The sequence below is a fragment of the Cydia amplana genome, chromosome 9 (genome assembly GCF_948474715.1).
Source record: "Cydia amplana chromosome 9, ilCydAmpl1.1, whole genome shotgun sequence".
Lineage (NCBI taxonomy): Eukaryota > Metazoa > Arthropoda > Insecta > Lepidoptera > Tortricidae > Cydia > Cydia amplana.
This window is the reverse complement of record NC_086077.1, coordinates 7,988,548-8,013,112: the sequence shown is the minus strand read 5'-3', so window position 1 is coordinate 8,013,112 and position 24,565 is coordinate 7,988,548. Positions and strand designations below refer to the sequence as shown.

At 37.2% G+C, this 24,565-nt stretch overlaps 3 protein-coding genes across 3 annotated transcripts; 1 reads left to right on the top strand and 2 right to left on the bottom strand.

Moving 5' to 3' along the window:
* Positions 1-106: 106 nt before the first annotated feature.
* LOC134650693 (zinc finger protein 480-like) lies at positions 107-2,699 on the bottom strand. Its single transcript, XM_063505626.1, has 8 exons — positions 2,541-2,699; positions 2,308-2,434; positions 2,102-2,234; positions 1,804-2,021; positions 1,486-1,664; positions 942-1,137; positions 572-687; positions 107-237 (listed from the first exon to the last, which is right to left on the bottom strand). The coding sequence occupies exons 1-8, from the start codon at positions 2,642-2,644 to the stop codon at positions 141-143; spliced, it is 1,170 nt and encodes a 389-aa protein (XP_063361696.1). The 5' UTR covers positions 2,645-2,699; the 3' UTR covers positions 107-140.
* A 401-nt stretch (positions 2,700-3,100) lies between these two features.
* LOC134651040 (WD repeat domain phosphoinositide-interacting protein 3) lies at positions 3,101-6,451 on the top strand. The gene is made up of 6 exons (XM_063506019.1): positions 3,101-3,271; positions 3,358-3,639; positions 3,722-3,873; positions 4,016-4,219; positions 4,833-5,070; positions 5,882-6,451. The coding sequence occupies exons 1-6, from the start codon at positions 3,205-3,207 to the stop codon at positions 5,983-5,985; spliced, it is 1,047 nt and encodes a 348-aa protein (XP_063362089.1). The 5' UTR covers positions 3,101-3,204; the 3' UTR covers positions 5,986-6,451.
* A 3,238-nt stretch (positions 6,452-9,689) lies between these two features.
* On the bottom strand, positions 9,690-23,751 carry LOC134651059 (translation factor GUF1 homolog, mitochondrial). The gene is made up of 11 exons (XM_063506044.1): positions 23,613-23,751; positions 23,318-23,504; positions 22,667-22,789; positions 21,601-22,114; positions 21,238-21,448; positions 18,580-18,711; positions 14,531-14,646; positions 13,835-14,067; positions 11,558-11,686; positions 10,431-10,514; positions 9,690-9,918 (listed from the first exon to the last, which is right to left on the bottom strand). Exons 1-11 carry the CDS (start codon positions 23,681-23,683, stop codon positions 9,793-9,795), a joined length of 1,926 nt encoding a protein of 641 aa, XP_063362114.1. The 5' UTR covers positions 23,684-23,751; the 3' UTR covers positions 9,690-9,792.
* Positions 23,752-24,565: the final 814 nt, after the last annotated feature.

The following is a 24,565-nucleotide window of genomic DNA, read 5'->3' as shown; positions in this document are numbered from 1 at the left end:
TATAATGAATAAAACAATTAAATATAAACATTGAACTTCGTTACAACAAAATAATTTTAATTATATACATTTTAATGTATAAACGAAAAGTAATTTAGTCCTAATTATAGTGCCCTTTGTGAGCATAGTGTACATTATACTCAATCATTTTTATCATTAAGGACAACTTTATGCACTTCATACAATTTATGTTTTTCTCGGTTATGCACTCTTAACTCATGGCTCAGCAGTTTCCTCCTGAAACAAAACAACAATATTTTATACAGGGTGGAATTTCAAATGGGGCAATGAGGGGAGCTATAACTATGACTGAAAACATGATAAACAAACTAAAGAAATTTATTTTACACCAATGTGTTTTTAGAAACTAAGTAATGATTATATTACATATATTTGAACAAAGGAAAAATTAACTGCCTCGTGTGAGATACAAACTCCCAACTTGGATGCCAGACTTAACCATTTTAGCAAACAGCATACACCATATCCTTTCAATGTTATTTTATACTCCCTTAAATTTTTTCTTCATTCCAATCATGTTCTTAACATTTATCTTACAGTAATACCTTACCTTGTCCATAAATCGCGACCGCAAATAGTGCATCTGTATCTAACATTTAAATGGGCAGCGTCATAATGTTCCTGTAGTGATTTCTTTAACCGGAATTGTTTCTTGCATTTATTACACTGTAACATAAATTATATATCTCAAATTTTCTAACAACACCAATCTCTTAAAATTCAAAAATACATGTGTCAAGAGAATAATCAGGAGGTTACAAAATAACCCTTAATTTTTATCTTATGGCAACAGTGCCTATTCCTCATCAGTATTCCTCAATGTAAATGGATTGATAGTTAAATGCCAGACATTTTAAGCACATACAGCTCCAATGTGAAGACATAAGTATTGAATATAATCATATACAACTTTATTTTACCTCAAACTTTTTACTAGAATGTGTCAGCTGATGCTTCCTCAGGTTGCTCGGGTTGACGAACTTTGCAGGACACTCAGAACACAAGTAGGGCCTCTCTCCTGTGTGTATTCTCATGTGAAGAGTTAGGTAAGCCTGCTGCTTCCCTTTGTATGGACACAATGGGCAGGGGAAATTGCATTTGTCCGAGTGTAATAACCTGCAATCATTTATTTACATATTCTTTAATTCGTTAACTAATACTGATTTGTATCTTGGTGCCACAAGCTGGTGAGCTTGTGGCACTTTACACAAGTTTATGTACCATATTTGAGGATTACTTGAGTTTTGTATCTTACTTGAAGCATAACTTTTTAATACATTCACTACCAGGAACCCTCGAACCCAGGTATGCTCGTAAACTTTGCTCAGATGCCGCAGACAACCCGCTGGGCAGGTCGTTTTATACGCAGCTATAGACAAGCAGTTTCTGTCTGGTAGTGAATGTGTTAAGCTTTTACCAATACTTAGAATTTCTCTTTATATTGGTGCAAATATTTAAACTCACAAGTGATTCCTCAACGACCCTGCTGTGTAGGATATTTTGCCACAAATGTGACAGGTGTACTTCTCAGTCCGCATATGTACAGTTTTCTTGTGTCTTCCCAAGTTGGAGACAAGTTTACCACATATTGGACAAGGAGGACAAATGCAAATTTCCTTAAGACGGTGCTCTTTCAACGAATCCTGCAACCATTTAAACTTACAGTTCACATTTGATTTAATGAAGGATGTTACAACATGTGTAGCTCTACTTTAAGAGTAATGAGCTAAGTAATTTAAACTAACTAGCGCTAATTTAATATTACAAATTAAAGAAACTAACCTTTGAATCAAATGTGAGGTCACACCTTTGGCATTTTATTATTTTCATAGGTGTGTCTTTAATTCCTACATCGGTTTCTCTAAGACCCCACGCATTGACTTTCTTACTTTTACTCCTCCCATGTTCTCTCTTAATAGCAAGCCGGCTGGATCTTCTTTCCATCATTTGATTAATGATTTGGGAGAAATCATGCTTCACGATTGAGGCGGCATAGTTGTCTAAGCATACGAAGTCAATGTTAGAATTGTGGAGATAGAAAATTGGGAGACCACCAAATTACATAAAAAGGTATACTCACAAGCTTTTCTGGTTTGTGTTTGGCGAAACAATGAATCTGAAGCCTCACATTTTTTCTTAAAGGCCAAGGCAACTCTCAGTTCTTCTAAGCAGTTCTTACAGATATATTTCGGGTAAGAATCTGTACTGCTTATCTAAAAGTATTATTTTTAATCAATAGGTATATTCGTTAAAAAAGTTTTGACAACAAAATGAACTTCCACTCACCCAAATGTAAGATACAGTTCTAATTGCACTCGAAATATTAATTCCATCAATTTTGCCTGTGATAGGTATGTCGGCAGGGCTAGTGCAGACTCTGCAAATCATCTCATTCGGAAATACAATCTCGTCACTAGAACAAAGAAACAAACCCATTACAAATGCAAACTGCTCTTTAAAATACATATTTCCAAATTACTTATATAAAGAGCTCCATATTATAATAATTATAAACATACGATTTTCTTAATGAATACAGTGATTCCGGATTTTCGTATTCATCTTCGCGTTTTTGTTTAATGGACTTCCATAAAACATATTCTGCTAGCTGGATTGAGCTCATTGCAATAGTTTAAAATATTGTCAACTCGTTTGCTTAAAAATAAAAGAGTAATATTTACAATAATTATAATCAATAACAATTCTGTTCAGTTTTAAGACTTAAGGCACCAGTATGCTCAAGAGCTGTCATGCTCCTGCAACGTCGGAATTTAATGAAAAAAACTATACCTTCAGCGACTAAAACAGTGTCTTAAATAATATAAATGGAATTGCATAGGTGTTTTTTCATTCGTACTTCGTACTAAACTTCCCGCATATTTGTCAGACTTGTGTACACGACATTTTTAAGGGTATATAGAAATAAACTTATAAATAATAAGATTGAGCTCAATAATATACTCATAATTAAGCAAATGGGATTACTTTGCAACAAACAAACGATAATATACGTTTAATTTTTTTTGACAGATGTAGGCACTTTGCAAGCGTGCACTAGTTTAAAAGTAACATAAAAACGCGTCTGATAGTGACTGATGGGAGATGTTGGTTGAATCGGATTTTTCTTATTATTGTTTATTGATAAAACTACTTGCATCTTAAAACCTATTGTTATCCTGTACGATGAATTTATCCGAAGAAAGCAACTTCGGAAATGGCCTTTTATATGTGGGATTTAATCAAGACCAAGGTAAGTAAAAGTTGCATGTTGGAATTACATTATCTTGTCGGTTTTTTACTGTTATATTGTAATAGCTTTTTTCGTTATTTATTTAGGTTGTTTTGCCTGTGGAACCGAGAATGGGTTTCGAGTGTTTAACAGCGACCCTCTTAAGGAAAAAGAGCGTCAAAATTTCGCTGAAGGTGGTCTTTCTTACGTCGAAATGCTGTTTAGATGCAATTATATGGCCTTAGTCGGCGGGGGGAAGACGCCCGTCTATCCGCCGAACAGAGTCATTATATGGGACGACTTGAAGAAGGACTCCGCTATATCCCTTGACTTCAACAGTCCAGTGAAAGCTGTGAAATTGAGAAGAGATAGAATTGTTGTTGTTTTGGGTAAGTAGTTTATCAGTAACCTCTTATCAATGATTGAAATAGCATTGTTTCCCTGAGAGAAATATATCTTATGTCTTTACAGAGAATTTAATTAAGGTTTACACATTCACTGCACAGCCCCAGATGCTGAATGTTTTTGAGACCTGTCAGAATCCTAAAGGTCTGTGTGTTGTCTGCCCAAACAGCAACAATGCTGTTCTTGCTTATCCCAGTCGCAAAACAGGCCATGTGCAAGTAAGTGATACCAATATACATACAAATGCTTACACACTAGTTTTAAAATTATAATTTTTTTTAATTTGAATACAAACTTCTGTTGATGTCATGACTTATGTAGTTGTGAAAACATAATGTAACATGTTTAATTTTTGGTTAGTTGGTAGAACTGAGCAGTCATGCCAGCACAAGCAGCTCTCCCGACGGACATCTAATTGCTGCCCATGAAGCTCCCCTCAGTTGTCTCTCGCTGAATGTGGGTGGAACCCGGCTGGCCACCGCTTCTACTAAAGGAACACTTATTAGAGTTTTTGATACAGCCACTGGACAGAAATTAGCAGAATTAAGAAGAGGTGCTCATCAGGTGAGAAATATATTGTTTAATAACTGTTTTTATTATGAGCAAAATCCTGCAGTAACATAGTCAAATAAGACGCCCAGGTTTATATAATTACCGAGGGACTTTACCTTTCGCCTTAAGATTGTACTAACCTTTCCCTAATTCTTTATTTTTTATCATTTGTTTTTGTACAGTAAAGAGTTTACTACTACTACCTTTTATGACATGTGCCACATGCCTACTTTGGAAGAGTTTGTTATACTGTGCTACAAACACTTAGGAGTAATGTTTTTAGTTTTTTTTCTGTTGATATTCAAAACAATTGGAAACTAATTTTATAATAATCTTCCATTATGTATGGACAGTAAAATTACAATTCTTGTTTATTTCTATAATGATAACAACTTGTATCACATGAGTTATGACTGTTATGATTAATAATTATGTTAGGAGTCATTCTTCTCATTACAAAGTTATTAAATCATTATTTATTTGTCTTGCTCTTGACTGTATAGAATTAAACTCCAAGTGTTCTAGATTACTTTAAAAGAATAAATGAAAATCTGAAATTAGAGTGTATTGTCATAATGTTGATATATTTGTAACCTACATTTAGAAAATTTTCTATTAATTTCAGGCAACTATTTACTGCATAAACTTCAACCACACTAGCACCAATTTGTGTGTAACTTCAGACCACGGCACAGTGCATGTGTTCAGTCTAGAAGACGAAAAGTTAAACAAGCAGTCCAGCTTAGCGACTGTCAACTTTCTGCCTAAATACTTCTCAAGCAACTGGAGTTTCTGCAAGTTTACAATACCAAATGGCCCACCATGTATTTGTGCATTTGGTGTAGACAAGAGCTCTATTGTTGGTAAGTTTACTTTAATCATGGGATGAATAATTCTTAAAAAAAAAAGGTTTTTGAAGAAGCTATTTACGAAATGAAGTCTGTTTATCCCACACGATCCTAAATGCCACGTTTTTAACATAATAAACTTCTCTTATCAATGTGATGACAAAGATAATTCAGAAAGTAAATAATTTATATGTAATACCTATTATAAAGATTTTTCCTCAAATATCATTTATGCGTTGATGGCCTAGTGGTAAGAGCGTGCGACTTGCAATGCGGAGGTCGCGGGTTCAAACCCCGGTTCGTATCAATGAGTTTTTCGGAACTTATGTACGAAATATCATTTGATATTTTACCAGTCGCTTTTCGGTGAAGGAAAACATCGTGAGGAAACCGGACTAATCCCAATAAGGACCTAGTTTACCCTCTGGGTTGGAACGTCAGATGGCAGTCGCTTTCGTAAAAACTAGTTAGTGCCCACGCCAATTCCTGGGATTAGTTGCGAAGCGGACCCCAGGCTCCCATGAGCCGTGGCAAAATTCCGGGACAACGCGAGGAAGATGATCATGCGGTGTTGTTGGTTATGACCAGGCTAAGTGTATAGTGCACGTGTTACCGACGTTTCGACACAGGTTTCACTGGTCGTGGTCGCGGCTAACTGATGACCTTTGTCGAAACGTCGGTAAATAAAGGTAATTGAATAAATTTCGCGTTAGACCCGTCTATAAATGTGAGTTAATATGAATAAATAATTTAATCATTAAAGTTTCTCAAAAACGTGCATTATTTAGATTTTTTGAACTAACGCAACTTTCTTTATTTATTCCAGTTATCTGTGCTGATGGCTCCTATTACAAATACAAGTTTAACGAAAAGGGCGAGTGCACGCGAGATGTGTACGCGCAGTTCCTCGAGACCTCAGAAGACAGGTAAACAAACTAGGAATTAAACTATTTAAGAAATTATATTGTGATTATATGCTATTTTCCTTTTGATAAAATGTTAATTTCGATTTTATTTGCCAACAAGAACACAAACTCTTGACAATTTTGGATTTGCCAAAGGTTTCATTGGAATGTTAAGTAAGTAAGTTGAAAGAGTTTGTGCACTGGATGGCAGAGTACTTTGTATGTTTATATGCTATTGGTGAAACGTGATCAAATGAATTTTATAACTTGAAAATAATAATTGTTTATATTAGTCACGCGACATCACTATCATTGTCATCATTTTGTAGGTACATCATCTAAAAGTGTTATAGATCTCAAAAAGATTTTTATCAGTGTGACTGATTTGTATTGACTTTATTAAATTTTTTATCACGATGTTGTAACTAATTTAACGGTCTTGAAATCATCTCATGATCTATAACTAAATAAAATATTGCTTATCTTAAAAACGACTTGCTTATTTTTGCCAGGGAGCCTAGTCAAAATGACAATCGTAAATACATTGACAAACGCCAAACGAAAATAAAAAATACATTGGGATAGATGGTACAGTCGCCATCAAATATATCGCTGCGGCCAAGGCCCTCACAAATATCTGACCACGCCTCTATGGTCAAGGCGTTACAGTGCGTGTTCAGATATTTATGAGCACCTTGGCCGCTCCGATATATCTGATGGCGACTGTACGAAAAGACATGTGACTATTTCCATGCATTATTTAAGTTTCGATTGGCGTTTTCTATTTATCACTGATTGTCATCTTGGCTAGGATCTCTAGTATTATGACATATTGACTTGGTGTCTAGACAAAAGCGAATATGTATGTTGTTAAAAGTACCTAATTTAAACTCATTTTGTTCTACTATTATATCTAGGAAACTTGATAATTTGATAAATTATACCTACTAGGCTGGAACTACCTACTAGGCTGGAACTACCTACTAGTAAATGAAGTGTAGTCATATCAAAATTCTACAGTTCTAAAATAATAAAATGCAATATTTGGTAGTGTAAATCAATATTAGATATTTCCCAAATACACCTTTGACATCTTAAATCTTGTCTTTAATAATTTATTACGTAAGCTGCAATCCAAATTTATAAAACATTTTTTTTTATAGTAAATAAATTATCACATTTAATTGACATGTGACTAAAATTACACCAAAGTTATGAACATAAGACATGTATGATTTTGTACATCGCACGCAAGAATAAAAACCAACTAAAATATACCTTTATCCGAAAATAGCATCGAAAGTAGTTTTTGACGAAGCAGCAGTCAAACTATTTAATCCTCACAGCTCACAGTCAAACTATTTGTTAAGTCCAACAAAAACAACAGGTGTTTAGGTCCTTCTAAAATAAAATTTCTCAATGTATGTAGTTCGTTTTTTTTTTAGTATTAGAAAGAAGGTAAGCGATCTTGACATGTCTTTTAATTGAAAAACGCTTTTTAAAAATCAGTAACTATTACTTATGAAAGCAGAAGAATATAAATGATCGTATTAAGCCCCGTCTCCATATCGCGCGGCAAACCATCGAACATTGGCTCGCGCGGCAGCCGCGCGCAATGGATATACCGGGCTGCCTCGCGAGCCAACTCGATGCGCCCGGTATCCATTGCGCGCGGCTGCCGCGCCAGCCAATGTTCGATGGTTTGCCGCGCGATATGGAGACGGGGCTTAAAGATTCATAATTGTTACATATTGCCATTATTTATTTTTAAAACGTGTTTTTCAATAAAAATACACGTCAAGATTGTTTACCTTATTTTTAATGCTAAAAAAAACGAACTATAGATGGTGACTCAGTCCGTTGGTGAATATTCCCTAATTATTAGGGTTCTAAGGTCCTATATGTTTTACAAGGTATCGGAGCGGCCAAAGTGCTCACAAATATCTGAACACGCACTCTAACGCCTTGACAATAGACGCGTGTTCAGATATTTGTGAGCACCTCTCCGTTATATCTGATGGCGACTGTACAATATCTCTATAGTGCAGGACCCTCACTTATAACGCCATCTGTAGAATAATGATAGTCATTGAGATAATATATTTTCATCATATCATCGTACAATTATTTTGTTAGTTGCTATAAACAAATATAATACCTTAATAATTATGTCTGTTAAATGTGTTAAATGATATTTGAAATATATCCTTTCTGAGTTGTTACTCTCCTTATAAAGTACACAGGTAATTCCTATAAAGAGCTAAGGTGTCTGATAAAAAAAGTTTATTTATTACAATATTTGAACGCCTTTTTTCGTAATTAGTCTTATGAGTGACTGACGTAAATAATTATTTTCTTAGTTTTAGTGCCCATTTCGCAGTTTATCCATATGTAAAATGTATAATAATCAGTAGAGACCGGAGTATTGGTGGCATGTTTTAATTGTTTTAGTAAAGTCTAAAGCCGCGTCTCGATATCGCGCGGCGGCCTCGCGCGGCAGGCGATCCGACGAATCCGACGATCGACCAGTTTGTACTCAGGAACCATGGACGTACGTCGTCGTGCAGCTGCCGCTTTTATAATTATTTATCATATTATTCACAAGAAACCTAAACGGAAAGTTCGATGGTGGATGAAAAAGATGTTTATGAATAGAATGTACATGGTGGTGTGAGACTTATGGAAGACATGAGATATGAAGTTGATGTTACATTACAAAATTTCACAAGAATGACATCAGAAGATTACGAAAATTTAAAAGCATTAATTCCATGCATCACTTCTTAATGATCTGTTGCGATAATCACTACATTTACTATTCCATAGAAACTGTTTAGTTCCGTATAATTTAATTAAAGCTTGCCGCGCAATATGGAGACGGGGCTTAATAAGTATGACAACTTCATAATTATGTCGACATATTACCATAGTTTTTCTGTAATATATATATATTTAATTAGTGAGAAAGACATACAATATTCATACAAATACATTTATTTAATTACTTTAAAGCATGTGGGTGTGTGTAAGGTTAAAACCTTTTCGACGCCGTGTCAAACACAAAAGTTGTCACGCTGACGCCACGTCACCGAAATGTCAAAACTGAAATTGAACTTTATGCATATGCACGTAGGTCTATGTTGCTCTGTGGTCGGTGACCGATTAATCGGTCTTTGGCGTTGAACCTACGATGCGGATATATCGGTCACTGGCGTCCAAAAGGTTAATGACATGTAAGTTAAATAATTTAAATCGTTAATTTTATCTATACCTTTGTATTTAAAGTTGATCAATGTGAATTCACTATGAAAGTTAAAAACTCCCACGAATATTCGGGTCTCTGATATTAGTGTATTTTAAGCTTCAAATAGGTATATATGTAGCAAAGTAGACTGCCTTAGTCGATATTTTGTGATGTTTACCATGCAATGACCCTATAATATCATCGGCATTTTTAATAAAATACCTATATTTTTTATAAATCTTTGTATTTATTTATCTCTTATTGCATTACACAACATACACTTTTTCGTCCCAAATCGTTTTGACTCCTTTAATGGAGTTGCTGACTTAGGAAAAGAGCCTATTACAATAGTGTAGGTCACCACATAGCAATACCTATTTAAAAAATCTATTGTGACTAGGCGGGTCCACACAGAAGTCAGAACCCGCGAGGAAGACGTGCCTCGGCCGCATTGCCTCGGGCGAGGCATGTCTCGAGTCTCGAGGCAATTTCCTCGCGAGGCGGCTCGTTCTGTGTGCGGACTACTTGATGAATTTGGGCTGAATAACTAAAAACCGAAATATTTACAGACTCAATTATGGAAGCCGATCATCTCTTGAGGACGTCAATGAAGGTGTTTCTTGGTATTTTAATGTTGGCGACACTTCTCATTTTCTTCTTTCCCTCAGCTTGTTGTTTTAGCAATTTTTTCCTGCGAGTTACGTCGCCTCCATACTGGAAAAAGGATGATTGATTTTTATTTGCAATAATGTATTAGGTTAGGTTAGTTAAGGTATTTATTGTAACTAACATAGTTTTTAAGTTATTTTTATTGTACATAACTAACATTTTATGAGCCACGAGTTTGAAATAAACGTTATTTAATTTTTTAATTTTTAATAAAGTTAGTGAAAGTAGTAGGTAATATTGCCTACGAAAGTTTAAGGTGTAAGGCAGCTTCCGACAGACCGATCGATGCCAATAGCGTTATTTGATGTTTACGAATTACCTTTTTTAGCATCGAGTCTAGCGCGGTTATAACTTTTATAAGGCAATCAAGGTACCTATATAATTAATGACCTCTGTCAAATTTAACAGTAATAACATTCACTCATCTATAATTGATAATCGTTTGTCCATATCTGTCTTAGTTAGAAAGAGACAAATTTTTACAAAGGTTTGCTAAGATTTATGAATAAGAGTGATTCGAAGGTTTAGGTTGGGTTAGGTTAGGTTAGTTAACTCACTAATTTTGCTGTGACATCCTTTCTGTAAGCTTTTAATGTTTCTCTTGCGAACACTTTGCCTCCCACTACGGCTTGAATGGCAACCTGCAAGCAGAAAATAATGTGTATTCAGTAACAGTGAGGTAATTAACCTTTTCAACGCCAAGAACACCTAAAGTCGTCGTTACTAGTCGTGGTCACCGCGCCATGGACAACTATAGGTGTTATGAGTGACGTACGCTGTCAAACTTCTCGAAGTAACCCTTCACAGTCTTCACACTTTCAAGTACGGTTTGAATGGGGTTGGCAACTATCAAAGGTTTGCATAGATGGTAGCATAGCTTGCCCCTTTTTCTATGAGATTTGGCATCCAGGGCATTAAACAAACAAAAATTGGATACAATTCTAGGGATTGACAGGGCAAACTGCGATGGCGCCATCTGCTAAATACTTCGACCGGCCAAACCCATTAGCTCGTTTGCGCCTGGATCCTTGGCGTGTCAGTGACGATTTTGTTTATAACGTAATGCAGCGGTCGGCAACCTTTTAGCAGCCGAGGGCCACATAGTAGTTAACGAAGTTTACGCGGGCCGTACTTTGATAATATTTTTGACTTTATATGACATTGTCGTTAGTCAATATTACATACAAAATAGCCAGGGAGGCTAGCGGGTTGCCGACCGCTGACGTAAAGCGTTGAAAGGGTTATGAAAATAAATAAATAAATAAATATTATAGGACAATCTTACACAGATTGACTAAGTCCCACAGTAAGCTCAAGAAAGCTTGTGTTGTGGGTACTCAGACAACGATATATATATAATATACAAATACTTAAATACTAACTACTATTATATAAAAACTAGTGCCCACGCCAATTACTGGGATTAGTTGCCAAGCGGACCCCAGGCTCCCATGAGCCGTGGCAAAATGCCGGGACAACGCGAGGAAGATGATGAAGACAAATACTTAAATACATAGAAAACACCCAAGACTCATGAACAAATATCTGTGTTAATCACACAAATAAATGCCCTTACCAGGATTCGAACCCAGGACCGCGACTTAACAGGCAGGGTCACTACCCACTAGGCCAGACCAGTCGTCCAAAATGAATCTTATGCTTCTGAGAATAAGGTGTATTGTACCTGCACCATTTGCCGCGGAATCATTTCCTTAAGTTTCTCCGTGAGTCTCCTGGCAGTGTATTCGAGACGGCTGGTGTGCACTATACTTGAAAGTTCGTCGACTAAGACCCCATTGATAAGGATATCCATCTGTAAAGATAAACATAAATACAATTTGAACTTGGTAATGATTTAGTAGTTCCACAGGCCTTATTCCTGCTTACCTAAGCTCTCTCGCAAGGGTAGGCCATTAACTCGAATCACTTTACTATATTATAAAAGTCTGTAATTAATCCATCAGGTTTTAATTCATTTCATTTTCTACCTTAATATAAAATAAATAAAGTGTATTGATTTTAATTTCCCTTATAAAATTAATCATAAACTCAGCAGATACTCGTAAGTACCTAATCAAATGTATAAAAAACCGGCTAAGTGCCAGTCGGACTCGCGCACGGAGGGTTCCGCACCATCAGCAAAAAATAGAGCAAAAAAATCGTGTTTGCTGTATGGGAGCCCCCCTTAAATATTTATTTTATTTTATTTTTAGTATTTGTTGTTATAGCGGCAACAGAGATACATCATTTGTGAAAATTTCAACTGTCTAGCTATCGCGGTTCATGAGATACAGCCTGGTGACAGACGGACGGACAGCGAAGTCTTAGTAATAGGGTCCCGTTTTTTACCCTTTGGCTACGGAACCCTAAAAACCATCAGTTAGCCTCAAACTAAAAATAAACATACATTTTGATTTTGGGTTAATATCAAAGTATCAAGCGTTTAATATAAGAGCTAGGTCTATTCACCATAGCCAGCGTGAATAAAACTAATAAAGTTGCGTAAAGTATATGCTGATTCACTGATTTCACAGGACGACACTCAAACAACTATAGTCGTAGATGTCATTCGCTTAGCTGCTTTCATTCATGCCAGCTGTAGTAAATCGATTCGAGCCTCTTATTTACAGTACAATAGGGTATTTGACTACTAGTCAAATCAGTTTCTTTTTAGGGTTCCGTACCCAAAGAGTAAAAACGGGACCCTATTACTAAGACTCCGCTGTCCGTCCGTCCGTCCGTCTGTCACCAGGCTGTATCTCACGAACCGTGATAGCTAGACAGTTGAAATTTTCACAGATGATGTATTTCTGTTGCCGCTATAACAACAAATACTAAAAACAGAATAAAATAAAGATTTAAGTGGGGCTCCCATACAACAAACGTGATTTTTGACCGAAGTTAAGCAACGTCGGGCGGGGTCAGTACTTGGATGGGTGACCGTTTTTTTGCTTGTTTTGCTCTATTTTTTGTTGATGGTGCGGAACCCTCCGTACACGAGTCCGACTCGCACTTGGCCGGTTTTTTTTCAAACTGTCAAAACGATTATGGAATTTATATGAAACACTAGCATGTGACGTCACAATCAAATAACCTACTCTTTATAATATAATAATCACGTTTAATTATCAAAAATGTAAAAATAAAGAAAAAAACAGAATGAGCAACAACAAAAATAGTGCAGGATGAAGGTAGACGGGTTAGGTATGGCTGCACCATCATTGAGACCGAAGAAATAGAAAACCTACTCTTTATAGTTTGATGCTGATTTTAAAATAGAAATTGTGTCTTAATAACTGCTGTCTACGTTTCTCTATTAATCTTCTGGTGCTTTATTTCATGTATGGTGTACCAATATATGTACCTAAGTTATTTTAAATACAGTCAAATAATACCCTATTAGTCAGATACTAACCCTTGCAAGCGAGCTCTCATGGAACCCATGGTCCTGGTAATCAAAGCTCGCGAACCCGGACGTGATGCTTTTGAGCGTGTCGTGGAAGTCTATGACCACCTCGGACAGGGGCAGTATGAATTGCAGCAAGGTCATTCTCGATTCGAGCCACATACCTACAGTACAATTAGTCAGATACTAACCCTTGCAAGAGAGCTCTCATGGAACCCATGGTCCTGGTAATCGAAGCTCGCGAACCCGGACGTGATGCTTTTGAGCGTGTCGTGGAAGTCTATGACCACCTCGGACAGGGGCAGTATGAATTGCAGCAAGGTCATTCTCGATTCGAGCCACATACCTACAGTACAATTAGTCAGATACTAACCCTTGCAAGCGAGCTCTCATGGAACCCATGGTCCTGGTAATCAAAGCTCGCGAACCCGGACGTGATGCTTTTGAGCGTGTCGTGCAAGTCTATGACCACCTCGGACAGGGGCAGTACGAATTGCAGCAAGGTCATTCTCGATTCGAGCCACATACCTACAGTACAATTAGTCAGATACTAACCCTTGCAAGCGAGCTCTCATGGAACCCATGGTCCTGGTAATCGAAGCTCGCGAACCCGGACGTGATGCTTTTGAGCGTGTCGTGGAAGTCTATGACCACCTCGGACAGGGGCAGTATGAATTGCAGCAAGGTCATCCTGTCGTCGACCGCGTTGGACGGCAGCGGCGTGCCGCGGCGGTCTATGCAGAGCGTCGTCACGGAGCCGATGTATTCCACGGGAGTTATTATAGTACCTGAACAAGATATAACACTTTAAACAACAATGGTTTTATTTGTATTTAGGTACATGCTACCACAATTTTCTATTCGATACAAATAGAACTACTTATTAACCTTTTGGTCGCCAATGACCGATATATCCGCACCGTAGGTTCAACGCCAAAGACCGATTAATCGGTCACAGACCACAGAGCAACATAGACCTACGTGCATATGCATAAAGTTCAATTTCAGTTTTGACACTTCGGTGACGTGGCGTCAGCGTGACAGCTTTTGTGTTTGACACGGCGTCGAAAAGGTTAAATGAATAAAACAATGGTTAAATAAAGGGGCCCACTGATTCCGCCGGACCAGTTCGCCGGACGATATCAGCCTGTCAGTTAAACGCAAAAGGTGACAGTTCCGAACAACTGGACCGGACCGGACCGGACTGGTAATCAGTGGGTCCCTTAAGACGATAATAGTTCTAATGCTTACCTATAACTAACGGCTCGTAATATTCTTCTATATGATGAGGTTCTGGTAACATCAGGGGATTAGTAATAATAACTTCATCGCCCTTATAATGCTTGATAATTTTAGCGCCTTTTACTCTAGAACATTAAATCAAGTTAATTTTGGGTGGGCACCAAACCATAGGATAATAAGTAAGCTCAATGATCATTGATCAAAGTAACCTAGAGTCAGACCAAGCTAACTGCATGACATTTGCAACGATAAAGTGTAGTTTGTCAAATTTCTACAAAAATATGACATTTGTAATGACACTCCTGACTTTGTTGTATTTAAATCGGTGCAGATTTAGCTTAAAGACTCTATCAATGCAAACACTTGGTCGAGGTGGCGTTTGCACTAGGGCTCGCGGTCGTGTCCGGGTTTCGTGTACACGTGTTCGGTACCCGTTTCCGTACTACACGTACACGGTTTTCTGACCCGTTCTACACGTGTACACGGGTACACGTGTAATTAAGATCCGTGTACTCGTGTACCCGTGTACAGGGCGAAACGGATCTTAAATACACGCGGGTCTAACCCGTTCTTGACGTGTAGCGGAGATTAAAGTTATTTATTAAATAAAACACAGATTCAGGGTCAGGAGCCCCGATTGTTTACCAGTTTTATCGGATTTTCAAATTCGGACTTGCAAGTTATATTTGACCCACTTCCGATGAAGCTGAAAATTTCCATACGTGTGTAAGTCGGGTGACAATGCAATATTAATGGAGCTGAACTGATGATGGAGACAGGAGGAGGCCATATGAACTCTGTGATATAACAACCGAATTGTGTTTGGGGTTTTTAGAATATACTCGTGGAAAGAAAAGTACAGTCAGCGATAAAATCTTGTACCAAAAATGAAAGTTTTGCCAAAAACTTATTTATTCTTTATTTGAATACTCCAGGACCCGCTTATTTTAATCGCTTAATATCGCTTTCAAATAATTGCTAAAAACGACACCGTTATTGGTAGAGTGAACAGAAATGAAAATATTTATTTTTGTGTACTAGTTAAAATATCAAATTGTATTGTAAAAAGAAACATAAATGCTATTATTATTCGACACAGGCTGTAAAATGCTTTACAACGGTTCTCATTTTTAACACGCTTTTATTAGGTCGACCTGTATGTAACTAAATTGTAATGGAATCTTGAAAGTTAAATTTGAACCACTTCCCGGGTTCCGATTGAGCTGAAATTTTGCATACACATGTAAGTCGGGTGACAATGCAATATTATGGTACCATCGAGCTGATCTGATGATGGAGACAGGAGGTGGCCATAGGAACTCGACCTGTATGTAACTAAATTGTAATGGAATCTTGCAAGTTAAATTTGATCCACTTCCCGGCTTCCGATGGAGCTGAAATTTTGCATACATATGTAAGTCAGGTGACAATGCAATATTATGGTACCATCGAGCTGATCTGATGATGGAGACAGGAGGTGGCCATAGGAACTCTGTGATGAAACAACGCAACCTAATTGTGTTAGGGGTTTTTAGAATTGTCTCGATGAGTATTAGTTGTCTGTCGTAAGAAAAGTACAGTCAGCGATAAAAGCGTGTAACAAAAATGACATTTTTGCCAAAAACTCATTTTAAATTAAACAGTAATTTTCAAAGATATAAAAAAATGTTTTTCTACAAATTGTCACAAATGGTGCTTGTTTCCATATAGAAAAGACCCATTAATCACAAAATTATTTGTAATATGTAGTGACTGTTTATGGTGCATAATATTTTCTGAATTGATTACTTTAAACTTAAAGTATCTACAAGTAAAATGTGAAGATTTCATTAGTTGATTTATTGATTGATTGATAAAAACTTGATAAGAACGGTAGTTTTAAATCCCATCCTCATTCCCATTCTGACCCTTATTGTTTCAATACCTTAATTACAAATATACTACAGAAATGATTATTTAAATATACTAAACATTCTAATAAATTATAACTGTTATAAATGTAAATAAATCGCATTCATTTTAACGCAGTTTTTGGTTTCACTATACGAAGTAGGAAGAAATGTACTTACTCAGGGGTCGTCATGGTGGGTGATTTTTGATGTATTGATAACAAATATCTTCCTATGGCTCCTGTTGAACCACCATGGCACGAAAACTCGTTATTTGCCCGGTCATTGCACAAAGAGCAATAGGCTTTGTCACCGGATCTGGCAAAGTTCCACACCCAACTTCTTCTCATTTTTTTTTAACAAAAATTAACACAAACATAAAACAACAAAACGGTACGATTAACGTAGATAGACTTTAGTATCCAACTGACCAATAGGCGAACTGGAGTCTAACTAAAGTTCTATGAGATACTTTTTAAATCTTAGGCATAGATATTATTCATTGTTTACTGCCTCTGTCACTAGTAAAATGCTTTTAAGAGCCGCGCGGCAACCAAACAATAGAATAATCCTACCTGAAAGATTAGTTGTTGTATTTTTTTGCAGATGTATCTAGCTTATCACAAAGAGATAAGACCAAAAGCACCAACGCACGTTGTAAAAACAACACGTTCTATTGAATGAAACTTCTGCACTTTGTTTATTATCTATGTCATGTATTTTGTTTTTCACACGATATGGCAATTGAAAATACTTAATCTCATTTTGTTAGTACCCCGTTCGTGGTAGTTTCAGTTATGCATTTGTCTTAGTTAGATAATCATTTAGGTCGTTAGATATTAAATTATAAATATAGATTTCATTGCTATACGTATAAAATGCATGTACCTACCTAGACTTAACAAATATGGAGTGCCCTAACAGGGTGTCATATATGTACCTACCATCCTCAAATTATAACAGCTGATGTATAATGAGCATGACTATAGATGACAATATAATAAAGAATAGGTTTACTTTCATTATCAAAAAACTACATCAATGAAGAAAATTATATAAATGAACTCAACGGTACCTAAGTTATTGTTAATTTTAATTTAATTAGAGTAAAACAAAACATATGAATTATTGAAACAAAGTCTACTTTATTATTGATATTACCAATCAATAACACGTTAAACTGCAAAGTAATCGAACTTTCCTAATCTCTCTTATATTCCACCGTATCTCTTCATAGCACGAAGATCTGCTACACGAAAATGAACGGTTGAACCCGCGGGTAAATAAGATCCGTTCTTTCGTGTACCCGTGTACCCGTGTACACGGGTACACGGGTACCCGTGTAAACGTCTCTGGATCCGGGCGGGTTCGTGTAGTTCGGGTTCTTAGTACCGCCGGGCTTAAGAACACGGGTACCCGTGTCAGCGTGTAACACGTGTATCGGGAGCTCTAGTTTGCACACGGCACATTTAACATTCGCACGTTGAGGTACTTGCGAAAGCTATACAAATAACGATATAAGTATGCGAATCCGGCAGTTTGAGCATGTACCAAAGCTAGCCAGTAGCCACCTATGCAAGTAGGCCTAGCAATCTGCACGACTGGATCATAGGTAGACTTATACCCCACCCCTTTATTTGCTTCAGTTACATGCGCACTAAGTACCAACCAAAACGTCCTACAGTCGAGGAGTATTGGTTTTAATTTTTGACTCTGTTTCAATGATCTTAAGGTTGATAAGCGGTAAACTTTATGGTTTGGTTATTTAGAACCCTGTCACAGTGACAATAATAAGTTAAACGTTTATACTGGAGCCAACATTATTGTTTACCGTATTTATGTTAATATTGAGAAACCTTCGAAGACCACAAACGCCATTAACACCACCAGTACCACCACTGGTGCATTGTGCAGTGAGATGTGGCCAAATTGTTAATGAGAGCGCATCAGCCCAAATCAGGCGTGTCTCACTCCGCGATTTCGTCGCTTTGCTACAGGTAGCTAAAACTACATCCGTTCGGCCCCAATTTTGGGGAAAGCCATAAGCCGCGCGTGGCGCTGTCGCCACCTAGCGGCCATATCTGTGCTGATCGTAACAGACGCGTTTTGTTAGAGAGTGAGTCTTCTGTACTTAGTACTATTATTTATTCTGTGCCCAAATGAACTTACTTTATCTTGTAGGGGACAGATGGCGCTGTCAAGATGGCTTCTGCTTTGTATTCCTGCAGCAGTCTTTGGGTGAACACGTCTAGATGCAACAGGCCCAGGAAACCCACGCGCCATCCTTGCCCTAGCGCGGGACTGAAACAAAATATGACAATACCTATAGTAGGTATATTGCAATGAGGGAGGTATGGACAAAATTGTTAACGGTAGTACTATTAGTTATTCTGTGACGTGAGTCAATAGAAACGAATTTAATTATTCAAGTTTACGGAGTTTACCACGTTACACACAACGTTATTTTATGACGCTTGCGGAGAAAAATTAAAATATAGGTAGGTACTTGCGCATGTGAGAACAATAAGGTTTTGATTTATTATGGTCCGGTGGATGTTGTGTTGGGACGCAAAATACTTATGAATAATTCATGTAAATATTAAAGAAACCATGAAAAAACTATAAGAATGAAAGACTCATGACTCATAAACTGTTTTTATAATAGGTGAATACGTACATAAATATGGAGACGAATGGTAATTTTTCATTTGGTAATTTGTATCGCCGAAAAGAGAACAGGTAAGGCCATCACAGTCTGATAATTAAATTATCAGAAATTAAATTTTAATATAAGACTTAAGTATCTGTACGGCACGATTTATTAGATCAAGGATATTGCATTACCTTTCTTTCGTATATTTATCTTTTTATTTAAATATATTTAACTTATACATATGTTTGCCCAATTTTAACGTGTGTGTACCACCAAAGGAAGTAACTCGTAATTAAAACTTCAGCAGGTTTATTAATGAGTTTGAGATCAACGTTTTTTTACGGATGGTGGCAGCATAGATTTCAGTAAAATCAATGTTTTTATTTTATTTTATGGCCTGGATGCCAAATACTATAGAACAAAACTAGAAACAGGTTAATACTATGCTGACGCCATCTACAAAAAAACTTTTGCCAGTTCCCATCCCCATTTGGCCCTTCAGTGTAAGTGTACAACGATAAACAAAAAGTTATTTTCAGATTTCCAAAGACAAAATGATCATAATCAAGGCAACCTTGCTTTGCCTCATCGTATGTGCATTCGTAGTAAGCACGGAAGCAGACAATACGGGGGAGCGCGTCCCAGACTGCGACGATTTCTGTAGCAAAGGTCAGGCTGAGAGAGACCATTGCTGCAGAGTCCATGGCTATGCACTCTATGCTAACTGCTTAGGAGGAATGAGCTGCTATCGAGATTATTAACATACCTAATCTTCCAGAGTAGCCGTTATATTATCTTCTACTGTTTAATAGAGGTGGTTGAAAAAATATTTAAACTATTAAATATTTGAAGTAAAAATATTATGTGTGTCTAAACTAGGCTAAATCCCAAAACTCAGCTACCTTTTACTAACTGTTCATGGAGTCACCTGTTGAGGTGGTGAGGACTTTCTTTTAGAAATTTACCGTACAACTTCTTAACCAAATGCCTGAGATAAGTGGTAGACCTATAAAACGACATTACGAGTGTTGCCTGTTTTCTTTCGCAATAAAAAATAATTGGAATCAATAACTTTTGTTTTCATTAGTTTCATAGTGAGTCAATGAAATATACCTACATTTTAGTACTTAAGTATTGTCTTCGTGGCGTCGCTGAGCAGCGCAGCCGAGTTCGTGTATGTAGTTCGTTTTTCGTTTTAGCTAATCCACTTAAAGCAAACAATGCTATTGAAAGGTTAACCGTAAAATATGATAATGACTACGCTGTAAACTGTTACAGGCTACAGCCATCTTGATGATTCAACAGATTATCGACTCTATGAACATTTATGCATGGTTCGATTTGAATACACCCCAGACCCTTTAGCACGACTTGCGTGCCCACCATGCCATACATCTAGCGTGACTTCAAATATGGAGTCGCGCGCTAGAACGCAAGTCATACTAGAGTAGAGGGAGAGGGTCTGATTTGTTCTGACTACCTAAGAATCGTAATTTAAAAGATATAATTAGTTATATCTTCAATTAAGATGGTTGAAACGACTTTTTTACAAAGTGGTTGTTGTCGTGCTAATTAGCAGAGCTCGGATTTTTCACGGCAAAACAAAACACTAGCGTAATCTAGCCAGTGCTTGAAATATTTTATCGATATCGAGTATTACTAGAGTATATGACAGGTATTGCCTCAATACATTTTTAGGGTTCCGTAGTCAGTTGTTCCTAGTTAGGAACCCTTATAGTTTCGCCATGTCTGTCCGTCCGCGGATAATCTCAGTGACCGTTAGTGCTACAACGCTGAAATTTGGTATGAGTATGTATATTTTCCATGCCGAAAAAGTGGTACAATAAAATCTAAAAAAAATGTTTTTTTGGGGTACTTCCCATACACATGAAGTGAGGGAAAAAATTTTTTTTCGCCCCAACCCTACTGTGTGGGATGTCGTTGGATAGGTCTCTTAAAAATAATATGAGTCTTCTAAAACCATTTTTTGATCAAATTCGTTGTTTTGTAAATAAATGCACCGCGAGCTCTTATTATGTCTTGTACTGTAAGTATGGTCAGCCAAGAAAGTGGTAGACCAGTGTCACTGTGGACACTGTGGTGGTTAAGTGGTAGACCACTTTCTTGGCTGACTGTACCTACGTCTACTGAGAGTAGCTAAGTAGTGATATTACCTGGAATCAGCTTTAACGCTGACGGCCGAGTCATTAAGAGCCAGTTTCCTGATGGCATCGCTGAGCAGAGGATGCTGCGATTGGTCGGCCGGGAAAATTCCTGCGTACACCATGTGTTTAACCGGCGGTATCGCTGCGAGCTCTGATGTGTTTTGTACGTCGACTGATAGGAGCTGGTCGCCTACACTCCCGCCGCCTTTGGGGCCGCAGCCTAAAATATATCATAAGTAGTCGTGATTTTTCAATCAGGCAAAAGTTTTAATATAACAAAGTATTATCGATATTTCTAGACAATAGTTGATAGTTGGGTGTAGAAATTATTGGTTTTAAAATAATCTAAATTATCGATTCGTCATAACTTACCCACCATCACAACTTGGCCTGCAACAGCAGACTCCATGGGCTGCTCACTCGGCCTCAACATAGCCAGGTACTTCACTTGGTGTTGTTTTGTATCAGATCTCCATCTCACCGGTTGCCCCACTTGAACTTTTCCAGAATGTATGTAAGCCAAGCAAAGTACACCTCTATATTTATCATGCCATGTGTCAATTATGTGTGCAGTAAAGTGGCCTTCAGATTTGACAGATGGCGGAGGTATTCTTTCTATCACTGCTTCTAAGAGCTCTTTCACTCCCCACCCTTTTTTGGCAGAAATACTCATAACCGTTTCTGGATCAATTTTAAAGAGTGACTTCAATTGTGATTTGACTTTTTCTGGGTCTGCCCTAGGGAGATCTACTTTGTTCAATGTGGGTATCATGACTAAGTTGTTCTTTTTGGCTAGACTATGCACAGCTACTGTCTGTGCTTGAACACCCTCATTTGCATCAACTAGTAGTATCACTCCCTGACATGCTGACACACTCCTCACAACCTGTAATAATAAATAAATAATAAATAAATAAATATTAATGGACATTTTTACACAAATTGACTAAGCCCCACGGTAAGCTCAAGAAGGCTTGTGTTGTGGGTACTCAGACAACGATAGATATAATATACAAATACTTAAATACATAGAAAACAACCATGACTCAGGAACAAATATCTGTGCTCATCATACAAATAAATGCCCTTACTGGGATTCGAACCCAGGACCGCGGCTTCACAGGCAGGGTCACTACCCACTAGGCCAGACTGGTCGTCGAAATATTAGTGTAAAATAATAAAACAAACTAAGTACTGTTAAACTATTCTGAATCCCAAACTATCCTGAATCCACTAGCCACCTACAGGCCTATCCTATAGAAAGGCTTTCCATTACACTATATTTTTAACTTATATTTGTTGTGGCAAGTTTTGACATATAGATAGAGTATATACATATGTATAAAAAAAAATGTCTACTGCAAGAGTGGCTTAGCTACTATTTCATAACCTGTTGTTATGAATCTAGGCTATGCATGAAGGATAACCAAAACAATACCTCATTGGAAAAGTCAACATGTCCTGGAGTGTCTATCAGGTTCAGGAGATACTTTTCATTCTTGTATGTGTAATCCAGTGATGCTGTCACAGCTTTTACAGTAATGCCTCTTTCTCTCTCTACCTGTGAAACAAACAGTAAGAAAGATTGAATGAATGTGCACCATAAAATGCTTGCTTAAGCTTATGCTTCTAATTAAAATTAAAGAAAAAAAATTGTAAGACCATTTTTTTAAATCCATATCAAAGCAGGCGTGGCTCACTCCGCGATTTCGTCGCTTTGCTACAGGTAGCTAAAAGTACATCCATTCCACCCCAATTTTGGGGAAAACCATAAGCCGCGCGTGGCGCTGTCGCCACCTAGCGGCCATATCTGTGCTGATCGTAACAGACGCGTTTTGTTAGAGAGTGAGTCTTCTGTACCTAGTACTATTATTTATTCTGTGATCAAAGTAATTTATCAGGATTACATTGCGTTGGGGATAATAAACATTACAGTGACATTTCTAGTAAACTTACGTTCGGTAATATCTATGCGTAACAACAATAATCATTAACTGATATTTTTAAACTATTAGTACCAAACAGCAATGTGGTTCTTTTTCAACTATGGTTCTTTTAATTCTCAAAAACAACACGAGTAACTGCATACCTGTAGTTGGTCCAGCACCTGAGCGTGCTCTGCGCCCGGCTTTATCACCCCAGTTATCTCCAGCAGTCGATCAGCCAAAGTACTCTTCCCATGGTCTACATGAGCTACTATACTAAAATTCCTAATCCTCTTCACTTCTACGCCCTGGTCATCCTTCTCAGAACTCTTATAACGCACCGAAAATAGACTGTAATAAATAATACCCACCATAATTATTAACAAAAAAGCGAAATTTATAACAAGGAGGTTATGTTCAACATAATTTGTTGTAGTATCTGGTGTAAAACAGTCTCACCTTGGGTATAATCTACGGTTTAAAGGAAATAAGTTCTTAAGAACTATAGCTTTATTTATAATCCTGACCATTATTAATTTAAATTTATTTTATTATAAACTCTTGAAATTCCATAACTGCAATCAGCTGTTTGTTTGACGTCTGTCAGTGTCTGACAGTCACAACTAAGTTTTTTTTTGTCGTGAAGTTCTATGCCTCGGCTTCGTGGTATTTTGCCAAATCTACAGAAAAAAGTAACGTGATAGAGAGCTATAGTTGGTCAAACCAATTTGTCAGTCAGTAAGAAGCAAGAAAACTATACTCATCCTTTTCTTTTGGGTGCTAGTACTAGTGTAAGACAAAGATAGTATGATTATCTCTGTCTATGTTTGAAATGAGACAGTCCTTTAACAAACTTTAGCTTCGGAAAATAGTACATGATAAAGTCTGTGCATTGATGTAGAATAAAGAACTGGATACCCAATCAGCCGCAAAAAATGGCCCCGCAAAAGTAACGTGAAAACAGATCACGCGTTACTTTTTCGTTTAGTCTTGTTTGGAACGCTCAAATGTGAAGTTGTCAAAAATGACGAAATGTGCAGTAAAAATATGCAAAAATACCAACGATAAAAAAAGGAAAAAGGATGGAATTTATTTCTTTCGGTTAGTTCTTTTGATAGCATTACAGAATTTATGTAATCTGGTGGTAATTTCACGGTTTTGAATAAATTATTTTGTTAGTACCAAAGAATCCCTGTCAAGGAACAAAAATCCAATGAGTCGATGTGAGGTCTATATTTTTTTAAATTTTTATATAGAATTCATAAGGAATATTATTATGTTTAAATTCAAGATTTCCAAGAAAACCTATGCGACGTGCAGAGTGGACTGCTATTATAGCAAGAGATAGGGGTGATGCACTTTTTAAGCCATTCAAAACGGCACTTGTGTGTTCGGCCCATTTCCCTGTTTCT

Coding starts and splice junctions, on each gene's coding strand:
- LOC134651040 (XM_063506019.1), top strand. CDS start 3,205: ATGAATTTATCCGAAGAAAGCAACTTCGGAAATGGCCTTTTATATGTG. Junction 3,640..3,721: donor TAGAATTGTTGTTGTTTTGG/GTAAGTAGTTTA, acceptor ATGTCTTTACAG/AGAATTTAATTAAGGTTTAC. Junction 5,071..5,881: donor AGACAAGAGCTCTATTGTTG/GTAAGTTTACTT, acceptor TATTTATTCCAG/TTATCTGTGCTGATGGCTCC.
- LOC134650693 (XM_063505626.1), bottom strand. CDS start 2,644: ATGAGCTCAATCCAGCTAGCAGAATATGTTTTATGGAAGTCCATTAAA. Junction 2,435..2,540: donor CTGTATTCATTAAGAAAATC/GTATGTTTATAA, acceptor TCTTTGTTCTAG/TGACGAGATTGTATTTCCGA. Junction 688..941: donor ATTCTAGTAAAAAGTTTGAG/GTAAAATAAAGT, acceptor TTTATGTTACAG/TGTAATAAATGCAAGAAACA.
- LOC134651059 (XM_063506044.1), bottom strand. CDS start 23,683: ATGGTCAGGATTATAAATAAAGCTATAGTTCTTAAGAACTTATTTCCT. Junction 22,790..23,317: donor AGGTGCTGGACCAACTACAG/GTATGCAGTTAC, acceptor TTTGTTTCACAG/GTAGAGAGAGAAAGAGGCAT. Junction 9,919..10,430: donor AGGATGTCACAGCAAAATTA/GTGAGTTAACTA, acceptor TCCTTTTTCCAG/TATGGAGGCGACGTAACTCG.